This window comes from Centropristis striata, chromosome 7, assembly GCF_030273125.1.
Source record: "Centropristis striata isolate RG_2023a ecotype Rhode Island chromosome 7, C.striata_1.0, whole genome shotgun sequence".
Taxonomy (NCBI): Eukaryota; Metazoa; Chordata; class Actinopteri; order Perciformes; family Serranidae; genus Centropristis; species Centropristis striata.
The window spans coordinates 33,557,787-33,580,808 of record NC_081523.1 but is presented as its reverse complement, the minus strand read 5'-3'; the positions used below and the strand labels follow the sequence as shown (position 1 = coordinate 33,580,808).

Sequence of the window (23,022 nt, the reverse complement as noted above, 5' to 3'; positions counted from 1 at the left end):
TACTAATGCAGCAATGTTAAAGCAGCATTAGTTTAGACTAATGTTATTGTGTTATAGTATTTACGTTTTAATAATTAGTTTATTTGATTCTGTTGGCTTTTTTTATTACTTCTTAACATTTTTACTTCTTAACATTTCTTACTTCTTTTTGTTTTTCTTTGCATTTTACGGTTACTCTAAATCTTTGTCTTTTAGTCTATAATTTATAGTTGTTTGTTTTTGTTTTATTTTCATATACCCATGCAGAAATATTCACATAAAATAGGTTTAAAATAAGACGTTTGTGCAGCATGAGAAACACTGCATGGGGCCCCTTAGAACTATTTTCATTCAGACATCGCTGCAGTAAAACAAGCTGTTTTCTAAAGGGAGTCTGGTGAACTTTGGAACATTCACTTTTGTCGCTTTTGGTGACGCAAAACTCAACGAAAATGAAAGCTTCTTACAGCTTCTTTAAGTAAATGTACTCAGTATGGAAACGAGCTCTGTTGTTCACTCATCATGGCCAACGTTCACGTTAAAAGAGTCCTGTACAACAAAGATAAACAGTCAGATGAGAAACAGAACTAGGGTTGAGTCATATTTTATCTAAAATAATATTTGGAATGTATTGAGCTTAAAAAAAGGAGACGAGAAGTGATTATTTTTGTTTTACTTTTTCTTAATTTTTAATGTATTTTTTTGTATTTTTTTAACTCTTGTTTAATGTTTGATGCTGATATAACTATAATTTTTATTTTAAACATTTAAAATTTCATTCCATTCTTTTAAATGTTTTCTGAGTTTTAAAATGTAGCTGCATATTTAATAATGCAGAAAAGTAGAGCAGCGGTAGGACGATTACTTTTTTAGACTTTCTTTAGATTTTAGTGTGTGTGTGTGTGTGTGTGTGTGTGTGTGGACAGTGACAGAGCAGTAAGTGAAACACTGACAGCAGAGATCGATGACTGAAAGAGAGAGCTGTAATCCACCCTCTTTAAAACACACACACACACACACACACACACACACACACACACACAGACGGCCTGTGTGTGTGTGTGTGTGTGTGTGTGTGTGTTAATCCTCCCTCTTACCTCCAGTCTTCTGCTTCTTGTAACTATAAGGAGTCAGACAGACAGAAGAGTCTCTTTCTGCTTCCTGTTGCTGCGTCGCCTCTTTATTAAACAGGCTTTCCATCATAAATAATACGTGTTTATAGTTTATTATTTAAATCAACAAGTTCCTCTGTTGCATGTCACAAATATTAAATATAAAAATAAAGTAAAATAAAAATAATTTAATATGTGTGTATTATAAAATATAAATAAAGAAAAATAAGTTTTACACAGAGATAAAAAAAAAAAAGTTTAAATTAATGTTTTAAGAAGCAATTTAAAAGCAGTGACAGATCTTGAGTCATGAGTTGGGCTCTTAGTATAATAATAATAATAACAATAATATCAATAAAAATAATTATACATAATTATATAAATAAAAAACAAAGTAACAAAAAATAAAAAACAGCAATAAATTACAAATAAAGAATAACTACAAATAATACAAATAATAATAAATAAAAATACAGTATGAATAAATTAAACTTAACTTTTTTTATAAATAATTAATACATAATTAACAATAATAATATCATAATAATAATAAATAATCATATCAAAATGAAATAAACTACAAATAATAAAATAATAAATAAATTAAATACAGTATAAATAAAAAATGTATTTTAATACAATTTACACAATGAGACTTTTAAAAAAAAAAAAAAGTTATTGGAAAAGACAAAAAATCACCAAAAAAAATATCATTTGCAGCCTGGAGATTAAAACTTTAACTTTAAACTTTAAAAACAAGTTGCTGAAGTTGATTAGATGAGACAGCAGCAGCTGGTGTGCTGTGTGGTCTCAGAGTGTGAGAATAAAGAACAGACGAGGGTCAAACAAGGAGAATTTATTGAGCTGTAAGAGAATAAAGCTTGGTATTGTTGTGCTGTGGAGCTTCAGTCTGGCAGGGTGTGCAGCTTTTTCTAGCTGTTGAACTAAACAACATGTTATATTTGGCCGTTTGTCTCGTAGATGGAATTTAACAGCGATGGATCGGATAAACAGTCGCAGCTGAAACGTGTTTGAGCTGAAAGCTGCTGCAGGTCACACAGGTGCTGCTGTCAGAGACACTTCATAAGGAAATACTAAAGAGATTCAATCTGAGTTTATGTGCAAACTACATTTTTTTAATTGATTAATTCATTTTATTTTAAGGTTTTTTTTTTGTGCACTAAAGGGGAATAACTCAAAATATGTGTGTGTCAGTTTTTATTAAATGCAAGAAAAAAATTTAATTGTTTTTTGTAAATGAACACTTCAGTATGAAAAATACGAGCCACAGAAATGTTTTAAAACTTTTAAAAAACTTTTTGGCTTGATTTTATAGATTTTTGACGTTGAGAAATTTGGAATTTTTTTTGATGGCTTCTTAACATTTTTTTCTAATATTAAATATTAAAAATATTTAAAATTAAAAATATTAAATTAAAAAAGAAAAATACAGTTTAAATAAATCAAGTTGATTAAAAGTAAAATTCACTCAAACATAAAATCTACATAATAAAATGTATTTATATCAATAATAATAATAATAATAATAATAATAATAATAAAGTTATTAAACAGATAATATAATTATAATATAATTAAACATATTAAATAAATAAAATGGATTAAAATAAAAAATATTTTTTAATGTTTTTTTTATAACCATATATATTTACTACTAACCTGCTAGTTGGGAAGATTTTTTGCTTTACATACAATGAACACAGAAAAAAAACTTTTATGATTTATAATATTTATGTCTCATATTGACTCTTTTGGTCTGCAGGGATTTAGATCAAAAACACAACTTATAAAAAACACATTTGCTGTGCCCGGCCTCCTCCGCTCTCTACAGAGGAAAGTGGAGGCTGTTAAACCAGCTGTGATCTGTTTAAAACACACGTCAGCAAAAAACGGCTGCAAGTAACAAAAGCTTTAAACAACAGCAGCGTTTCATTACAGGCTGCAGGCACCTGAACGCACCAGACACATGGACACACAAAAGTAGTCCCCTCTTTAGTCTGTTAACACAAACTAAACTTCACTAAACACTAAACCAACTTTTATGACTCATTTTTATTGTTTCTGTCAGCTGTTTTTTTCAGCTGATTAGAAGCTGATTCACTCGCTTGTTTACAAGAAGTCTGTTGAGTGTCTGAGTGAACTCCAGAGGAGACGCAGAACCGAAAGATAGCATGAGGAAGATTTAAACAGCACCACCAATGTTACTTTCTGTCATCAACCGTAGCTGGAATAAGCACTAATTGGCAGTCCAGAGGGGCAGACAGCTCAGTTAATTTCACCATTTTCTTCAGGAACTGTGTCTGCATGACTGCAGTGAGTTATCTGAGATTTAATGTGAATAAACAGATCAAAAGTATGCAGAAATAACTGCAACATGATACTGATGTAGAAAAATTCAGACTTTGTGCTTGGTCAGGTCTGTCTGTAAAAGCACAAGGAACCTGCTGTTAAAATGCTGGTTTTCTGAATGGAGTCTGGTTCAGCAGAGTGGAGATTCTCGACCGACAGACAGACAGACAGACAGACAGACAGACAGACAGACAGACAGACAGATTAAAGTGCTGACACAGAGAATATTAAATGAGTTTGTTTCCTGTGACTCTGAGTTCAGTTCTTCATTGATTGTTTGATTGTTTGTTGGCGGTTTACCTTATAAACACACTGAATGCCTCCTCGATACTTCACACTGCATCAACACGGAGACGGAGGGATGGATTAATAATGAACAGAGAGGCAGAGGGACATCGACTCCTTTTAACTGCTTATTGAAGGAATCTGACTTTCTTATTAAATTGCTTGATTTCATTATTTTATGTGTACAAGAGGAAGTAAAGAAAAAGCCAAAATCAAAAAGATCCATCCTCTGGAGATCATGAATATCTAAGTCACAATTCAGTCTCAAGTCTCAAGTCAAGTCAAAAAGTCCTACAGTTTGAGTTTCAAGTCCTTTCGAGTCCTTTTAACAACAAAGTAATAATATTTACACAAATCATGTTTGCTTTTAAAATCTGTATTTATCAAAACTTTTTTTGCAAAAAAATCTTCAAACACATTTGAAACAAAAAAATGTCTTGTGTACATGTGTGTACGTGAATTTATACCCAAACGAAACTATCTTTGGTATCATTTTTACCAACTGGTGCCATTTTTTGACAGTTCTTCTTCATTGGTTGTCGTGCAGTTTGATTGGATGGATGCTGTCGGATCAAAATAACATGGATCGAATCTGATTGGATGTTGAGCCTACAGCAACGTCAGACACACACACACACACACACACACACACACACACACACACACACACACACACACAGAGACAGACAGACAGACAGACAGACAGACAGACAGACACAGACACACAAAGAGAGACAGAGTGCTCCTTAGTAACATACTCTTTAATCTTTGGGTTTGGGGGAAAGTAGAAAGTCTTTTCAAGTCCAAGTGAGGTCACAAGTCACAAAATATGAGTCCAAGTCGAATTGCAAGTCTCTTTACATTTTGTCAAATCAAAAGTAATCAAATTCATGACTCAAGTCCGACTTGAGTCCAAGTCATGTGACTCGGTTCCACACCTCTGGTTCAAACCGACCGATCGTTCCATCTTTAGCCACAAAGCTGCAAAGTTTGCTTTTATAAGGAGATTTGTTGAATTTTTTTTAACATTTTATAGAAGATTAATTGCAACATTGCTGGAAAATAAAATAAATACATTTAAAAAAGAAAAATAATATTATACAAAAAGATGAAATATTAAAAAGAAAAATATATTACAAATAAATTATGTTGATTAAAAATAAAATTCACTCAAAGATAGTCTTACTTTAAAAAAATAAAATAATTATAAAATAATAAATAATAAAATAAATAAAATAGGTAAAAATTTAAAAAATTGAATGTTGAACATGAATATCTGCAGAAAAACAATGTTAAAACTGACTGATTGCTCCACGCCACAAGGCTGCAAAAAAAATAAAAAAAATCTTCCTTTTTCTTTTATAAGGAGATTTGTTTGGTTTATGTTTCAGGCTCATGCATCTTGTTTCATCTCCTTCTGTCGCTCTGAAAAAGTATTTTTAGACTTTGGTTCTTGTGTTTTTGCGTTTGAGCTGTTGGCAGGCGGCGCAGCGAGGCTTTTAGAGCAGGTGTAAATCAGGTTTGTATAACGTTTAACACCCAGCGGGGCCGTAATAATCACAGCTCGGCGTGACTGCGCGGTAAGAGCCTAATGATTTGTTGCCCAGGTTTGTTTAAAACATTTCAAATCAGTCAGAGTTATTTCTTTCTGTTGGAGCTGCGAGTGCTCGACTCGTGATCACGTTTGTTCTTCAGAAAAGGCCTGACCTTAAACGGAAACGCCAACGCACCATTATGTGATGAATCTCTAAAAAATATACAGATTTCTGACTTTGTTTTACTATAAATATTCTGGTACCACCTACAGTTTTACAGTCCAACACTTAAACTAATCTGTGGGTGTATAAATACTCTCTGATTTCAGCTCCAGGACATAAAACTGTTCTGTAATTCTTCTCTTTCCTCAGCATTTATTGAAATGAGACTTTCCTTTAAACACGTTTTTGTCTAATTTTAAGTGTACCTGCTGCTGTCATGGAATATTTTATGTCCTAAACAGAGCAGTTAATACTGTAGGAGTGAAATTTTAAAATATTTCAGGTGTGAAGTGTCTGCAGGGACAAGCCCCAACTCTGCAGAGCTATTATTCATTTATTTTTATACATAATAGTTTCTATATATCCTTATCAGTAACGTCTTCCTTTAATTTAAACAGCTGGTATTTAAAAAAAAAAAATCTGTAATGCATCATAATGCTTTTATATCCTATTTTACAGTGAGAAGAAAACATCAGAAAAGAGGAAACATACAATTATATGGGTAACATGTGAAAACTTCCCTTAAAATAAATTAAAATAAAATAAATGTGTCATAAAATCATGAATTATACTTAAATTAAAAGAATGCATGAATAAAAAAATGTAAAAAAAAAATAAATAAATAAAAATAGAGGTATTGTGTCAGAGACTTTTGCAGTAAGTTATTATTATTTCAGATTCCTATTTATTAATTAATTATGAATACTGATGCTTTGATGTGTATATCACCTAATAATAAAGGTATGTATGATTTTGTTTTTTTTTATACTACTGGGTAGTTTAATTTATATAAAAAAAAGACAAAATAAATTATTTGCATATTTATATTGTGTTAACATTATCCAAATCAATTATCAAAAAAATGTAGTAGATTTAAATCCATAAGCAATATTTTAAATACTCTTGTCGCTTAACCTATGGTAATAAATCATAATTTATTAGTAGTTAATTTTATTTTATTAAGTACTCAAATAAATGTAGTGGAGTAAAATGTATAATATTTGCCTCCAACATGTAGTAGAAGTATATGGAAACATTATGATACTAATATTATTATGATTACAAGAACAATACTATGCAAAATACTTAAAATATAAAACAAATCATAATTATTATATATTTTGGTAGGCTAATTTGTTTATATTTATTGTAATGTTGGACATATTGAAATATAATATTTTTTTTATTTTACATAGTTTACAATGTCCTTGTTTTAATGTTTTGATGGGAGGAACTATTTAACTCCGCGCACTACACACCGCCTGTTTCTCTACGGTAGTGATTGTTCCAAATGGCGGAATGATACAGATGTGAAGTGTCGGTTGGCGGCGGTTAAACTTTGATGCGGATTTCAACGTTAGTTTGACTTTTATTTGATTTATCGTGACACCGAAAAAATTAAAAGACTAAAACTAAGAATAGTTAGCTATTATATTAAAAATATCGTGCCAGTATTATCTTTCTTTTAAATATTAGGTATTTGTTTCGCCACAAGATGGCGGTACGTTACTTTCCTGAGTGAAACGTCAACTTTTAATGGAGACGGTTGAAAACAAGTAAGCTAACAATTAGCTGCTCATCTCTTTTCACCCAGTTTTCATCAAGTTAGTGACCCTGTGAAGAGCCGAAATGTGGTCAAAATAATGCAATTTAAATTTTAAGAGAGGCACTGTCCTGTTTGCTTCTCATGTAGACGTGTTTTATGTTTATATCAGTTAGGAAAAGTACCGGAAAGCTCCCCTTAAGTTCATCCTATCAGTTAGCTAACAATGTTAGCTCAGCCGAACTCTACGTCATCTTCATTAGCATTGGTTTGTGTCGCGGGTTTGATTTTATAGAATGTTGGTGTTAACTTTCCTGCATTAATGGAAAATTGCTCTCTGATTTCAGCTCCAGGACATAAAACTGTTCTGTAATTCTTCTCTTTCCTCAGCATTTATTGAAATGAGACTTTCCTTTAAACACGTTTTTGTCTAATTTTTAAGTGTACCTGCTGCTGTCATGGAATATTTTATGTCCTAAACAGAGCAGTTAATACTGTAGGAGTGAAATTTTAAAATATTTCAGGTGTGAAGTGTCTGCAGGGACAAGCCCCAACTCTGCAGAGCTATTATTCATTTATTTTTATACATAATAGTTTCTATATATCCTTATCAGTAATGTCTTCCTTTAATTTAAACAGCTGGTATTTAAAAAAAAAAAAATCTGTAATGCATCATAATGCTTTTATATCCTATTTTATTTGCTCTAAAGTGTATTCTTACCTTTTCCAGCGACTTACAGTTTTTTTTTAATGAATTTTCTTTTTTTCGTGACAGGTATATTGTTTTTTAGCATGTTAAGTACTTATTAGCATCCATTCCAAACAGAAACGTTACCAGAAAACAAACGGCTGCTTCAAGTTCAAATGGAGAAAAGCTTAATTGTTTTACCGGTTTTATCTATTAATATGTATGTATATATATACAGTCGTGGAAAAAAATATTAGACCACCCTTGTTTTCTCCAATATCTTGTTCATTTTAATGCCTGGTACAACTAAAGGTACATTTTCCATAGTTTTCTTGATAATAATTTTGGTTATTAACAAGAAAACCATGGAAATGGCTTTAAAATGGCAGTAAAATTAACAAGAAATTGTTCTAACATGTTTTTCCCATGATTGTATACTTGTTGATATTTCAAACTGGAAATGCTTTAGTTCTTTATTAGCACTTTTAAAAGAAAAGGTGTAGAAAATTAATTAATACAAGACATCTGAAAATGCATTATCTTATGTAACTATACATATATATAATACTTAATGAATTAATGCTTACTTGTGTATTGTTATTGACAGCCATGGCCGTTTTTTATTGACGTGAATAAATATCTAATGAACCTTTTAGGGATGCTACTTAGTATTTCTTTCAAGTTATATGATTAGTCTACATTTATTCATGCTTTTTGTTTGCAGTTTCAACAAATTCTCGTTTGTAAGGGTAAAGAAAATGTAAATGACACGTTTAACTGCAGCTACAGTTTTTTTCTTATTAAAATTAAAAATAACTGCTGTAAATGAAGGATTGGAAAAAAAATGTTATTATTGTTTTGTATGAATATTTGAAAGTTTGAGCAAAGCTATAATGTTAATGTCATGAATACCCTTACACAGTCATAATGTACAGGCCTAGCATTGAGCTGGTGAATCAGATAGGATAATGAATACACAGTCGCCCATAAAGTTGGATTCATTTTGTTTTCAGACACAATCCTCTGTTAATTGTGGTTTCATTTTCATTGTGATATGAGTGGAAGAGATTTAATAATAAAATTTGAAAAGATATACACTTTATCTGTCAATAATAAATCACATTGTCACAATCATTTCATGGAAAGAGATAAAAAAAATGTTTTTTCCAACTTTATGGGCAACTGTGTATGATTGTAATTATTAATTCATTTTGTTTTTAAATGAACATCTCTAAATTTCAAAACAAACAATTTAAGATAATTTATGGATATTGGAATGAAAAATAATAGCGTTAGGGAGGTTTACATTGTGCTCATTTCTAAAAAATATGTCAGTAATTATGAGAAGGTATTTAATTTAAAAAATATATTTTGTAAGAATTATTGTTGGTACGAATGCTGTTTCTAATATTTTGCCCTATCTTTCTTGTAAATGTTTCTATTCTATATTTATGTTTTATGACTTTTGCAGTAGTTTTTTAAAATGTATTATCTTTTACTTTGTTCATTGTTGCAGATTCCCATATCCATCCTTATAAATGTGAAGATTTGATAGCAAATCAAATATCTTGGGGTTTTTGGTCTTTTGATCTGACATTACAAGGAATTAAAGGACCTTACCTTGGGCACGAGGAATTTGTGATTGGCACATTTTATCATATTTTGATGGTTTTATTTAAAAGAAAAACAAATTGAATGAATTTCAAATGTGTTAAATAGCAGATTAATTGATAATGAAAATTAAAGTTACAGTACTTGCAGACCTAGTCACAGAGATGTAATTACATCTGATGTTGCTGCGCTTTGATGAAAAGATATCCAAAAACACCATCACTGTTTGTGTTCCTTGTTACTTTTAACAATATTATTTATCAGATATAAAGAGCATTGAGGTCATTGCAGTGTTTATTTTGTTGGAATGCCTTTCTTAATATGTGCTGCTTTCAATTCTGACTGTATATTTGTGTGTTCCAGATCTACGATGCAGAGGGGACGTTACAGCACTTTATCGATGGTAATGATCCCAGTAAGTCCAGCTGGATGAGGTATATCCGCTGTGCCAGACACTGTGGGGAGCAGAACATGATGGTTGTACAGTACAGGTAAGAACAAGTTTAATTCTGTACATCACATTTAGTCAGGTTGTTATCATAAAAGTACCCTCCATTTTACCAGGAGTGTTTAAAAAACCAGGAAGGCAAAGTCCCCTTTTGGAGAAACTTAGGTTTTAAACCAAAGATAGGATATTTGTGTCTGTGGGAGGTTGGTTTTTGACTGCCTGCATGCCTCAAGGTAAGAATCTCTCTTTAACTGGCTTATATTGTGTTATGTCATGCTTTGGACTGTTAATTAGCCTCATATAGCTGAGTTGCTTTGGTTTAGCAAAAGTCTAGGCTTTACAATTTGGATGCAACATAATTGTTGGATAAACATATGTGTCTTGTCTCAGCTTGTTTTTTTATTTCAAGTTAGTAAGATTTAAAATAAGTGTCAAAAATATAGCTGTGGCAGTTTTTTAATATCTTTAAAATGCATTTAGATGCAATTAACAAAATACTTCACAAGACCAAATTACTTTATAAGAGACATTATAATTACTACAGATGGTAATCAGCATGAAAATAAAACAAAAAACATAAAAGCTCAGTGATAATGATCATCTGCCAATAGTGATGAACTTGACCCAGACGGACTTGATCACTTTAAGTGGTTTCTACTGTATTAAAAAAAAGGATCAGGTATTATCCACAACTTCTGCTAATGGGAAACTGAAAAAGAGCAAGTCATGATGAGTAAAGCTGCCTGATAACTGAAGCACCTCACTTGCAAATCCAAAACTGGCAGAACCAGCTACGGCAGCATGTAGCTGCAGATAATAAAGATAAACAAAGTATGTTGAACAAGAAAAAAAATTCTTCAGAATAGATCAGCAGATAATGAATGTGCTGGTAGCATAAAGGTTGCTGGGTTGCTTTTAGAGACAAGATTTAATTATTCTTTTATTATTATTTAATTACAATTATTCCAGTACCGGAAATGGCTTTAAATATTTTAAACGCACCTTTAAGAACAGTCAGTTTATCTTCTCTTTCTTAATTTAGATTCTAAATGAAAAAGTCAGGCCTTCATAAGCACTTAGCTACAGCTATTATCATAAAAAACAGTCTCACAGAGATGATTTTGAGTTTTTCTTTATTTTTTTTTTTTACCTGATCATCCTTGAAATGCATTCTCTTGTATATTTACATAATACCAGACTAAGAATGTTTTTTTTTTTTACCAGTCAATTTACTTTTTTCTAATCAACCAATTAGAAAAAGGCAGTTTTTGAGCATCCTAAAACAATAGTCTAATACAATGTGCACTATCAGTACTGGCATAGAAATCCATTTATGTATTTATATTATCTGGACTCATTTTTACTTCTTAACCACCCCAAATCTATAAAACAGAATACATGCGAGAATCTATATATATATATTGTAGTATGGCCACTTCTTGGACCGCAGGATTTGAACATAATCACAATAAAAATATCAATAGTGTATAGTGAGATTTTATTACCAACAAATGAGAACACAGTTACACATTGTGCGAATGAGAACAATTCTTAATGGCTGTTAAAAGCACATCAGCTTACTGCAAAAAAAATGACAAAATCAAAAGCATAAAATACAGTAATAACCCTTTTTAATCATAAGTACAACTGAACAATAACAGAAAAAGGAAACTACAATCACTTTGTGAAACTGGATGTACAATTAAATTGTATTACTGCAAGTTTATAATATAAATGGGAAAGAAAGACATTCTTTCTAAAAGCAAAAATAAATAAGTGATTAATATCTTTATGCGTTCAATTGTTTGTTTCTCTGTGTTTTCACAAATACTTGTTTGTTTAGGTTGCTAAATACAGTTAATGTGTGGTTTTATGTCTATTTAGTACATGTTACACCAAAGAATTGTTAGTTAGGAGGTTTAATTTAGCTTTTAAAATAAGAAGAAACATATATATGTATATGTATGTATATTTATACAATTTATATTTTAAACAACCAAACAGACATTGTAGCTAACAAAGTCTTTCTTTACTAACCCGATGTACTGAAATTTACAGCAACTGAATATGTTCAGTGATATACAGAATAAAATGTAAATAATCAGACAGTTGATCCTTGTAAACATTTGATTAAAAGCCTGAAAAAGTAAACTAACATAATAACACATTGGTTCATCCAACTAAAACAGAGTTCACTCAATATTATGAGGGCAAGATTTAACACATTACAGTTTCTGATTTTAGTGTTACGAAGGTACATTTTCCTCTCCTCAACTCATGCACACAAATTCAAAAGGATCTTGCAAAATAATAGGTGACACAGACTCATTATGCCTACTACTCAATTTCTGGTAATGTATAGAGGAATAAAAATGCAAATTAAATCTTAATATTTCAAAGTTTGGTAGTCTGAGCTGTTTTTTTCTGAGGAATTTTGACAACAGCAGCACAGTTTCACAGAATGGAGCAGCTCTTGTCTCTGGTTTTCTTTACATGTTCTTGTATCCAGTTATTTATCTCCTCCTCCTGTGTCATCTTTAGGTTGCTGATTTCTTTGTCCATATCTTCTTTGTTTGATGGATAAAGCGTCACCGTCAGGTCCTTCATTTCTTGCTCGTGTTTTTTCTTCAGTCGTTCAAAGTCTTTCCCGTACACTCTGCGTTTGCTCAGTTGTTGTACTATCAGGTCGTTGTGTTTCATGTGCTTCTCCTTCAGATCCTCCATCTCCTTGTAGTGCTTTTCAGCCAGAGCCTCGATATCGTCGTCGTATCTCTGTCTGAATTCGTTGAACTCTTCAGCTTGCTTTCTGGCATCTTCTTCGTGTCTATTTTTGATTATTCCCAGATTCCTCATGAGGGACGATTGTAGGTATTCCAGTTCTTTGTCCTGTTGCTCTTTTATGATGAGAACTTGTTTTCTTTTGTTTTCATATTCATTTTTTTCCTTCTCATATTCTTCTCTGAGCTTTCTGAGTTGCATTTCCTCCTCATATCTTCTCTGCTGATCTTCGATATATCGTTTCTCCCACCTTTCCCTGCGTTCCTTCTCGCAAATGTCCACAGCTTCAGGATTTGGCTCCCACGACATCTTTTGACTTTCGTCCTTCCTTTCTGTCTTCTGCCTCTCTTCTTCCTCTCTCTTCAACTTTTCCTGCTCCTTAATGTATTCCTCCTTCATCTTGATTAGTTTAGCTGTCTGTTCTCCGTCTCGTATAGTTTTTCTTTTTTGTTCTTCAAATTCTTTTCTCTTTGCCTGGATTCTTTCTTTATGTTTATTTTTGCAGTCCATGATTTCCCTCTGTATCTCTGGCTCCTTTTCCTTCAGGATCCTCGTCACTTCCTTTTGAATGGCTGCCTCAGCTTCTTGGAACATATCGGAGGTGTAGCAGCCGCCACCATTTCTGTTCACCATTGATTCAACTTTGCCCAGTAGCTCTCTGGCCTGAGCATGATTCTCGTCGTTGTTATTGAAGACCTGGTATATTCCTCCACAGTCAACCAACAGTTTTCCAACAAAGCCGTCCCTGTCGTCCTGAATGTAACTCTCAAATGTTTGATCTTGAAGATCGTCTCCTCTGGTGAATATAACAATGATGTAGTCTCCAGACTTCTCGCCAAAAAACTCCTTGATCAGTTCCACAGTTTCTTTCTCCTCTTTTGTAAAGCGGCCGATTTGCAGCACTAATAAGAACACGTGAGGTCCTGGAGCCAACAAGGTGACACATTTCACAAGCTCATGTTTAACTTCTTCATTAGTCAGAGTTGTATCAAACAAGCCGGGAGTGTCAACTATGACAACATGCCGTCCATCAATCTTGCCTGTTTCTTTCCGGCAAAACTCGGTCACTGACTTTGGGCTGGCTTTAGATTTGAAGCACTCTTTGCCCAAAATACTGTTAGCAGTTGCACTTTTTCCGCAGCCAGTCTTCCCAATCAGCACCATCCTGAGACAGTCCTCGCTCTCTACACTCTCCTGTTTTTGTATTGCTGCCTTATTTATCCTGGGCGTCGCCATCATTTTCTTTGTGAAACCTCTCGATTCACCAGCTCTGAGCTTCTCTACTGTGTTCAACACAGAAAGGACCTGCTGCTTGTCTCTGATGTTGAAGACAACGTATCGTTGGCCACAACTCTGAATGAGATCCTGGATGTGCTCATTCTCCTTCAGACATTTTACAACTGCTGGAGAATTCGGATCAGACTTGACAGTGAACAGAATCATGATGTCCTTCACTTGAGGGCCGAAGGCGTTCCGGATTGTCTCTAACTCTTTCTTGTCTTCCTCATTGGGCGGACCCACAGGAAGGACCAGGATGAAGGCATGGGCGCCCTCAGGTTCACAGAGGGAGATACACTTGAATGCTTCCTTCTTCACTGCCTCCTGAGGTTTTCCATGTAAGGCAGGAAGCTCCACCAAGGAAACCATTTGTCCACCCACCTCTCCCTGATTTTTGACCTCAAACTTTCTTTCTCCCAGAATGGCGTTCACCGCTGAAGTCTTCCAGGCTCCAAATCTTCCACACAATACTAAGTTTAGAGCGGGTTTAGAAGTTGCAGATTCTGTCATTTGATCATCTCCTTCAGTACAGTTTAGATATCTTCCTTTGTTGTCACTCACTATTTTCTCCATCTGCTCAATCAGCTGTTGGTATTCATGTTTGGGGAGACCTTTTATATCAAAGTTAATGCTGTGCTGCCTTTGTCTGCAGTCCAGAATGACTTGGTTCACTGAACCATTCTGTACCTCCCCATTTTGCGTTTCAATGACCATACAGTATTTAAAAGCATCTTGACCGAAGAAGCTCAGGATGAATTTAAATTTCTCTCTGTCCTCTTCACTGAAATCAGAAGGCTTGACTAACAGCAGGAGGACATTTGGTCCAGGGGGGCAAAGAGCTACACACTTTTTCATCTCATGTCTCACTCTTCCCTCAGGCAGACTGAAGACATCTGAAGTGTTCACTACGGTTAATTTTGTCCCCTTCCATTCTCCATAGGCGGCTGTGCAATGCTTTGTCATTTTTGGAATAGGATCTCTTTCCCTTGTGATGAATTTACTTAATAATGTCTTTTCATTTTGTTGCTTTCCAAACACCACAATCCGGAGTTCAGATGCTGTAAAACAACAAAAGCCAAACAATTCAAATTACCACAACTTAATGAGATAATTTTCCTTGTCCTTTTTTCCAATTTTCTCCAATAAAAAGATTATGTGTGGAGATGGTCAGCACTAACAAGATAAAGTGGCTACCCCTGGCTAATGAGGATATGTTAACACATCGGCATAAAATTAATTGAAGACGTAACAAGTTAAAGTTGTTCTGTCTCTAATACTGTTTACTTTTCTTATTGGGTCACTTGCATAAGCTTTGAAAACACATTTCTGTCATGTTAAAATTCAATAAAATTCAGTTACGGTATATGCAGATGATATTTTACTTTTAAATTTTGAAATCTCTTTACCTTCTATTCTGGAAGTTATCCAATATTTGCTTTTCTGGTTGTACAGAAAGAAAGACAGACTAAAATGCAAGGTTGTGCTGCTGACTTTGCTGCAGTTATTTGCAAAGTTTTGTGAGTTGTCCTTTTATGATGTGTATGCAGGGACAATGTTGTTTTTTTAACTTATTTTTTTATGAATGTGTATTTTGAGACGATGATTATCTTATGTGTCAGACTCTGAGCAACTTTGACACAGGTTTGAAGTTCTAAACCTGGTGAATGTGATACCACTTTTGGTGCTTTGAATTCAGCTATCCATACTCCACATGCATGTTAAAAAGTTGGCACTGAGCACACAAAGGTATTCAAAGCCTCACTAAGATAAGCCAACTCAAACAAAAATGTTAAGCATCAAGTCTGTAGAAGAACACTCCCCATTCTGTTGGCCCACAGCCATCTTTTACATTTCCTCATTGCTTTGTGACCTCATTTCTATTGTCATGCTAGGTTACAGTGAACATATGACTTCTCGGAAACGGATCTTACTTACCGAACGCTGATGTTGCCATTGTGTCACTTCAGCGCGAACCTCTGGGAGGAAAATTCAAACGGAGAGGCTCTTTTGTGTCTGTTGGGTTTTAGGAAACAAGGCCAAATTCAAATAATGAAATACAGAGATAAAGTAACCAAAGATTATAGATCTACTGACCTGGAAGCAGCCAGAATGCTGCAAGTGTAGAGTGAGTAACTTAAAAAAAAAAAAGTAGATATGTTCATCTAAATTCAATTATATATTTCATTCCGTTTTCTAACAATTGTTGGAAGTCTAACCCAAGCACAACTGAACTGAGAAAGTATTAGTTACATTTTCAGCATTCAGGCAAACAAAATAAAAATGAAAACAGGGTTTTTTCACTAACCCAAAGTTGTTGCTGTTGACCTATTATTGTAGTTTGTTTCTTATCATAGTTTTTGTTAAACTTCTCTCTTGGTCTTTCAAATTTTTTCCATCTCATCACCAGAACAGTCGACACCTGGGTGTCATCAATTAAGTTTTTTCTGTAAGACATTTATACATTTTATATCTCTATATCTTTATCCATATCCATACATATATATTTGTTGCATTTATTTTATGATTGCCTACTCACCAGGTCAAATTCTTGTTGCATGATGTTAAATCCAAAGACATCGACTGTAAGTTGCACAATGACATCAACTCAACCCGGACAGCCTTTTTGTCAGTTCAGTTTGCAGGGCAGGGCAGGGCTCCACAAAGGCATGACAAAAATGAAAAACTGCTCCACAAGCAGAACTGTCACTACAGGTGTTCAGAAACCCACAGACATGAGAACTCATTTAAGATAATCAGGGCTGCTGCATAGCAGTCTTTACAACATACATTCACAGATTCTAAACAAAGTGAAGTTTCGCTGAGCTTTGTCTGTGTGTCTGCATTTCTATAACTTTCATCACTTGGATATGAAAGTATGAATTGTGCAGGGAAATAGCAGAAACTCAAGGGCTTCCCATTGACTGTAGTTTTGGAAATTCCCTGATGACTAGCATAGGTGTGGGTGAGCACAAATGCTTTCCCCTCTGGTGAAACAAAAACAGGTTAAACGTCATGCTGTCATTCGTGGAAGAAGTAATTGTATTAGAGTTAAAGTAACTGACACCGACTTTGATTTTCTCACTGGCCTAAGGAATACCTTGCTGCGCTCAGTGCCAATTTTTTTAACATGCATGTGGAGTATGAAGAGCTAAATTCAAAGCACAAAAAGTGGTATCACACTCGCCAGGATTAAAACTTCAAACTTGTGTCAAAGTTGTTCAGTGTCTGATAAGTAAGACAATCATCGTCTCAAAAAACACATTCATAAAAAATAACTTAAAAAACGACATTGTTTCCTGCATACACATCATAAAGGGACAACTCACAAAACTTTGCAAATAACTTTACAAGGTGGTGCTGCTGACTCTGCTGGCAAAGTCAGCAGCATTCTAGTCTTTCTTTCTTTCTTTCTTTCTTTCTTTCTTTCTTGCTTTCTTTCTTTCTTTCTTGCTTTCTTTCTTTCTTTCTTTCTGTACAACCAGAAAAGCAACTATTGTATAACTTCCAGAATAGAAGGTAAAGAGATTTCAAAATTTAACAGTAAAATATCTTCTGCATAAAACTGAATTTTACAACATATGGTTCCTAAATTCATACCATCAATTTTAACATGACAGAAATGTGTTTTCATAGCTTATGCAAGTGACCCAGTAAGAAAGCAAACAGTATTAAAGACAGAACTATTTTAACTTTTTATGTCTTTCCTTTTATTCATTTTATATATCCTCATGAGTCAGGGGTAGCCAACTTAGTGGAGGGACAATTTCAATATCATTCAGAAGTTATTTCAAACTTTATCTTGTTAATGCTGACCGTCTCCACACACAATATATTAACTGGAGAAAGTTGGAAACAAGGACAAGGAAAATTATCTCATTAAGTTTTGGTAATTTTAATTGTGAGGCTCACATTGATATATTGATGAATATATTGATAGATTAATTCCTTCATACATACTGCTTTTATACCTTGAAAGTAAAGCAACAAATATAACCCTCCATAATAATTTAAAGTTAAATTTAAAATTATATATTTATTGTATCATAATTAATTAATTTATAAGTTGAGTCTGCATTATTCCGTGTGGTTTCAGGCTAACTCAGAGACACAAAATGACTCAGAATGAGATGAGAAATGACTGGCAACAAAAAAAACCCATATCAGACATATTTTGGCTTCAGTCAACATGATACAGAACAAAACAAGCCCGTATGTAAACATTCTTGATAAAGATGCAACTTTGAAATCACTCGTAGAGAGGCAGGCGAGCTCTATGAAAGAAATGTTAGAGTTTATTGTTTCTCAGACTTTAATAGCCAAGTTTCATGATGGGTGTTAACCTCGAACTTGGCCGCAACCTTGCCCTGGAGCAAAGTTCTGCTCAGACAGCATATTTGTGTGCCATTGTTTCAGGGAGCCTGAGAACAAATTGAATTGCCAATAATTGCTTCACCAAATTTTTTGTGCATATGACAAATCAAAAACTTTAAGGCAGTGTCCCGTTTGTCCTGACCAAACTCTGCAGGCTAATGCAGGTTGTTTCCGGCATAGCAGCCTATTACCTAAGCATTTGTTAAGAAAGGGTCACTTTGTGCACTAAAACAAACCACGACTACTATCCTTAATACTAACTACTTATTACTTATTTTGATTGTCACAAGAGATATACACTTTCTGTCTTTTCACACATAAAAATACAAATAATCCAATCTGTTATTATGTAATGATTTTTAATATGAAAGTAAAAAGAAGTGTCGTGAACAGTCAAAGGACAAATACTTGGCAGGACTACCAGGAAAAGACTGCTGCATTGTACGGCATTGACTGTAAATGAGAAAAAAACAGGGCAAACTAGTTCATGAGGAAAAACCATTGTGATTTAATTTGACACTTTACATTACAATAAACAGTAGCATCAGTTAAGAACTAACTGCAAATGAAAGCCTACGTGTTCCAAAGTATGTTGCATAATTCTTTCTGCATTCAGGACAATATATATTTCTTAAATGTGGTTTAAAACATCAATCACCAGATCAGAAAATGGTTTTACACATTTGGTTTGGTAAAAAAAAAAGGACAGTGGATCCTAGACTCCAAACATTATAACAGTAGCAACATTCTTATTGATTTCAATACATAAAAAACAAGAAAACAAAAAAGTGGATTCAAACCCTTAATTCACCCATATACAATTTCAAAATGTAAAGTGGGCTTAAAATAAAAGAGAGGAGAAACATTTTAAATGACTAATTGTCACTTCATTTTAAAACATGCCTCAACTAAAGTATGACAGTTAACTGTTAATGTTTAGATACATTTTATGACTGCTGTTAATATGTAAACAGGAAAATAGACATTCCTTTTAAAACAAAATCATTTCCTTATACATTATTATTTGTGTCAGGTTTCACTTGTTTACCTTAATCATTTGCTCTAATATCTCTTAAAAAGTAGGAAACTCAAGGCTCTGTACAAAAAGACAATATAGGCTTGCCATAACATGCGTAAAGTTAAACTCACAGAGATTTACACTTAAAACAATACCAGTACCAACAATTGTTTATCATATTGTTATTTTTATGTCAGACATTGCTAAATAAAGTAATGCTTTATGAACAACAGTGCACACCAGTTCAATATGACATACACATTCAATCTCACTTAAACTTTTAAGTGTTTCAAGCAAAAGCTCAGAGTTTTGCAGCTGAAAGTGTGCAGCTGTTCGGGGCAAGAAAACACCTTAAAGAATGCGACAAGCCTTGTTTTCACTGGCTTTTTTCACATGAAATTGAATCCAGTTTTGTAGTTCCTCTACATGCTTCTTCTCGAGCTCACTCATTTCTTTGATCAGATATTCTGTGTCATGCAGGAAAAGCCTTGATTTCAGCTCATTCATTTCTTGTTCTTGTTTTTTCTTCAATTCCTTTAAGTTTTTCTGGTATATTCTGTTTTTGCGCAGCTTTTTTATGATGTCGTTTTGGTTTTGTTGCTTCCCCTTTGGATCCTCGTCCATTTCTTGTCCATTCTCGTCCATCTCGGCTGAACCAACCTTGGCATAGATGTGTCTAAAATCATTGCATTCTTCGGCTTGCCTCCTGGCCTCCTCTTCAGTCATCTTCCTTTTTTCCTCTCGCTTTACCATGTAGAGTTCTTCTAATAATTTGAATTCCTTTGCCTCATGTTCTCTCCTGATTTGATCGTCTTCTTTTGTTTTGTTTTCATAGCTTTCGAGTTTCTGCTCATTTGCTTGTTTGAGTTTTTTAAGTCGTTTTTGCTCAGCTCGTCTCTTTTGATCTTCTTTGTATCGCTTCTCAAACGTTTTCCTGTCTTGCTTCTCCCTTAACTCTTGTTGCTCTTGTTCTTGGCTTGACTCTTCTCTGTTCTGCATCAACTCTTTGTCAGCAGTTTGTTGTTTTTCAGCTCCATGTTCTATTTTTTTTCCCATGGCTTGATTTCCTTCCTCTTGCATTTTTAGAACCTTTTCCTGCCTACTTTTCATCTTTTCCTCTGCTTTTCTCTCTTCTTGTTTTTGCTTCAGTCTATGTTCTTCCTTTTTAATGTATTCTGCCAGTTCCTGGATTTCTTTGGTTTCTCTGTCTTGTTCGGGTTTGGTCATCAGTTCTGCCAATTCTTTTTTCTTCGCCTCCATTTCTTCTCTGCATTTATTTTCAAAGTCCATCATCTCTGGCTCCTTTTCCTTCAGGATCCTCTTCACTTCCATTTGAATGGCTCCCTCAGCTTCTTGGAACAACTCGGAGGTGTAACAGTCGCCACCATTTCTGTTCACCATCGATTCAACTTTGCCCAGTAGCTCTCTTACTTGACCACGAGACTTATCTTTGTTATTGAAGACCTGGTATCTTCCTCCACAGTCAACGAGCAGTTTTTTGACATAGCCTCCTCTGTCTTCCTCAATGTAACTCTCAAATGTTTGATTTCTAAGTTCATCTCCTCTGGTGAATACAACAATGATGTAGTCTCCCGACTTCTCACCAAAAAACTCCCTGATCAGTTCAACAGTATCTCTCTCCTCTTGTGTAAAGCGGCCGATCGGCAGCAATAACAGGAAAACGTGAGGCCCTGGAGCCATCAAGGTGACACATTGCACAAGCTCCTCTTTAACTTCTTTATTACCCAGAGTTGTATCGAACAAGCCGGGGGTGTCAACTATGACAACATGCCGTCCATCAATCTCAGCTGTTTCTTTCCGGCAAACCACAGTCACTGAATTTGGGCTGGCTTTAGATTCGAAGCACTCTTTGCCCAAAATACTGTTAGCAGTTGCACTTTTTCCGCAGCCAGTCTTCCCAATCAGCACCATCCTGAGACAGTCCTCGCTCTCTACACTCTCCTGTTTTTGTTTTTCAACTTCATTTGCCTCGGACTCTGCTATCATTCCTTTTGTGAAAGATCTGGATTCACCAGCACTCGTCTTTTTCACATTGCACCTGTCACTGCTCTCTAGACTTTTAGATTTAAATTCCATGAAAGAAATGGATTCACCAGTGCCCTGCTGAATATCGAGACTCTTCGATCTTTGTTTTTTACCCGCTCTCATCTTTTCTACAGTGTGCAACACGTGAAAGACCTGCTGTCTATCTGTAATGTCAAAGACAAAATAACTTTCTCCACACTTTTGAATGAGAGCTTGGATGTGCAAATTCTCCTTCAGACATCTTACAATAGCAGGAGAATTTGGATCTGACTTGACGGTGAACAGAATCATAGTGATGCCATACGCTCGCGAGCCAAATGCGTTCTGGATGGCCTCTAACTCTTTCTTGTCTTCCTCAGTTGGCGGACCCACAGGTAGGACCAAGATAAAAGCATGAATGCCTTCTGGCTCACAAGCGGAAATACACTTGAGTGATTCCTTCTTCACGTTTTCTTCAGATTTTCCATACAATGCAGGGAGGTCCACCAGGGAAACCCAACGTCCGCACACCTCTCCCTGATTTTTAACACAGTCCGATGAGTTGGCAAGTGCACCAATATTTCTTTCTCTGAGAATGGCATTGGCTGCTGAAGTCTTCCAGGCTCCAAATCTTCCACACAGTACTAAGTTTAGTACTGGTTTGAAAGTTATTGAATCAACTTTGACACTGTTTCTACGTCTTCCTTTGTTGTGGCTTACTATATTCTCCATCTTTACCAACTGTGTCTGAAAACCATAGTAAAGAAAATATTTTTCATCAAAGTTTATGTTGCTGTCTTTTTTTGCAGTCTCTGATGACTTAGTTCACTGAAGCTTTCTGTATCTTCTGATTCTGTGTCTCCATGAGTATTTAAAAACCTCTTGATTATTTGTCTTTGTGTTAGTCAGTGTTGTCTTCTTTTGTGTACTGTTTTTCCAAACAACACGATCCCAATTCAGATGCTGTAAAACAACAAAAGCCAAAGCATTAAAATTATATCAAATTAAAACTCCATCTATTTTCTATTGTTTCTACATGAAAAAGCTGATGTAAACTGTAAAAACTGGTGCTGGTCCACCTGTCCTGGAAGATTTAAATTTCCAGGGCAAAATAACAGAATTTCCAGGTACATACTATTTGTATTGATTGGATAGGAAGGCTTTAGTGCATGTATTTTTCAAGTAATTCCTTAATGAAAAGTAGCTTATTTTGCTTATATTCCAAATAAACCCACGTGCAATGTAACGCTATGTTAAAAATAGAATCTAAATATTATTGGATGCTGACAGTGCAAGAAAGTCACACCCACAAAACATGGAAAAGGTCTGTGTTTTTAGATGGATGCCGACATAACGCACATTGGGAATAAGGGCCATTCTATCACATTGAGCACTGATAAGTCTGATGCCCCAAGAAGCTGTGAGGTCCGACCAAAGGGTAGTGTAGGCACACGATTGGAGCCACGAGTCACTCACTCGGCCCCCTCGGGCCCTCTTTAATCTGACCTAGCGTTGTATCACTATGATCACTATGATCTTCAGGCAAACTGTGCAGACTGACAAGTGTATAAATAACTTTAGTTCCTTATGAAACTGTGGTGGAACAAAAATGTAGCAGTCACCTAACTGGCTTATACAAGCATGCTGTGATCTAGTTTTTTTTGGCAGCAGTGAAGCATGCAGCTCTGAAGCATTTTTGTCACTGGACATTTTGTCGGACTTCAACGGATTCTGCTGTTAGTGAATAACGGAAAACCAG

At 34.6% G+C, this 23,022-nt stretch overlaps 3 protein-coding genes across 3 annotated transcripts in view; 1 reads left to right on the top strand and 2 right to left on the bottom strand.

The window, feature by feature from the left end:
* Nucleotides 1-23,022, top strand: part of prdm6 (PR domain containing 6) — a 118,485-nt gene that overhangs the window by 23,656 nt on the left and 71,807 nt on the right. Inside the window, exon 6 of the mRNA XM_059337382.1 lies at nucleotides 9,709-9,836. Coding sequence (XP_059193365.1) covers nucleotides 9,709-9,836 — 128 coding nt within the window. The remainder of the gene's footprint in view (nucleotides 1-9,708; nucleotides 9,837-23,022) is intronic.
* LOC131974882 (GTPase IMAP family member 8-like) lies at nucleotides 11,733-15,806 on the bottom strand. Its single transcript, XM_059337381.1, has 2 exons — nucleotides 15,785-15,806; nucleotides 11,733-14,907 (listed from the first exon to the last, which is right to left on the bottom strand). The coding sequence occupies exons 1-2, from the start codon at nucleotides 15,801-15,803 to the stop codon at nucleotides 12,248-12,250; spliced, it is 2,679 nt and encodes an 892-aa protein (XP_059193364.1). The 5' UTR covers nucleotides 15,804-15,806; the 3' UTR covers nucleotides 11,733-12,247.
* LOC131974301 (uncharacterized) lies at nucleotides 19,374-22,128 on the bottom strand. Its single transcript, XM_059336557.1, is given in 4 exon segments — nucleotides 19,374-20,278; nucleotides 20,342-21,281; nucleotides 21,402-22,056; nucleotides 22,058-22,128. Coding segments are annotated over 4 exon segments (2,355 nt in total). The 3' UTR covers nucleotides 19,374-19,589.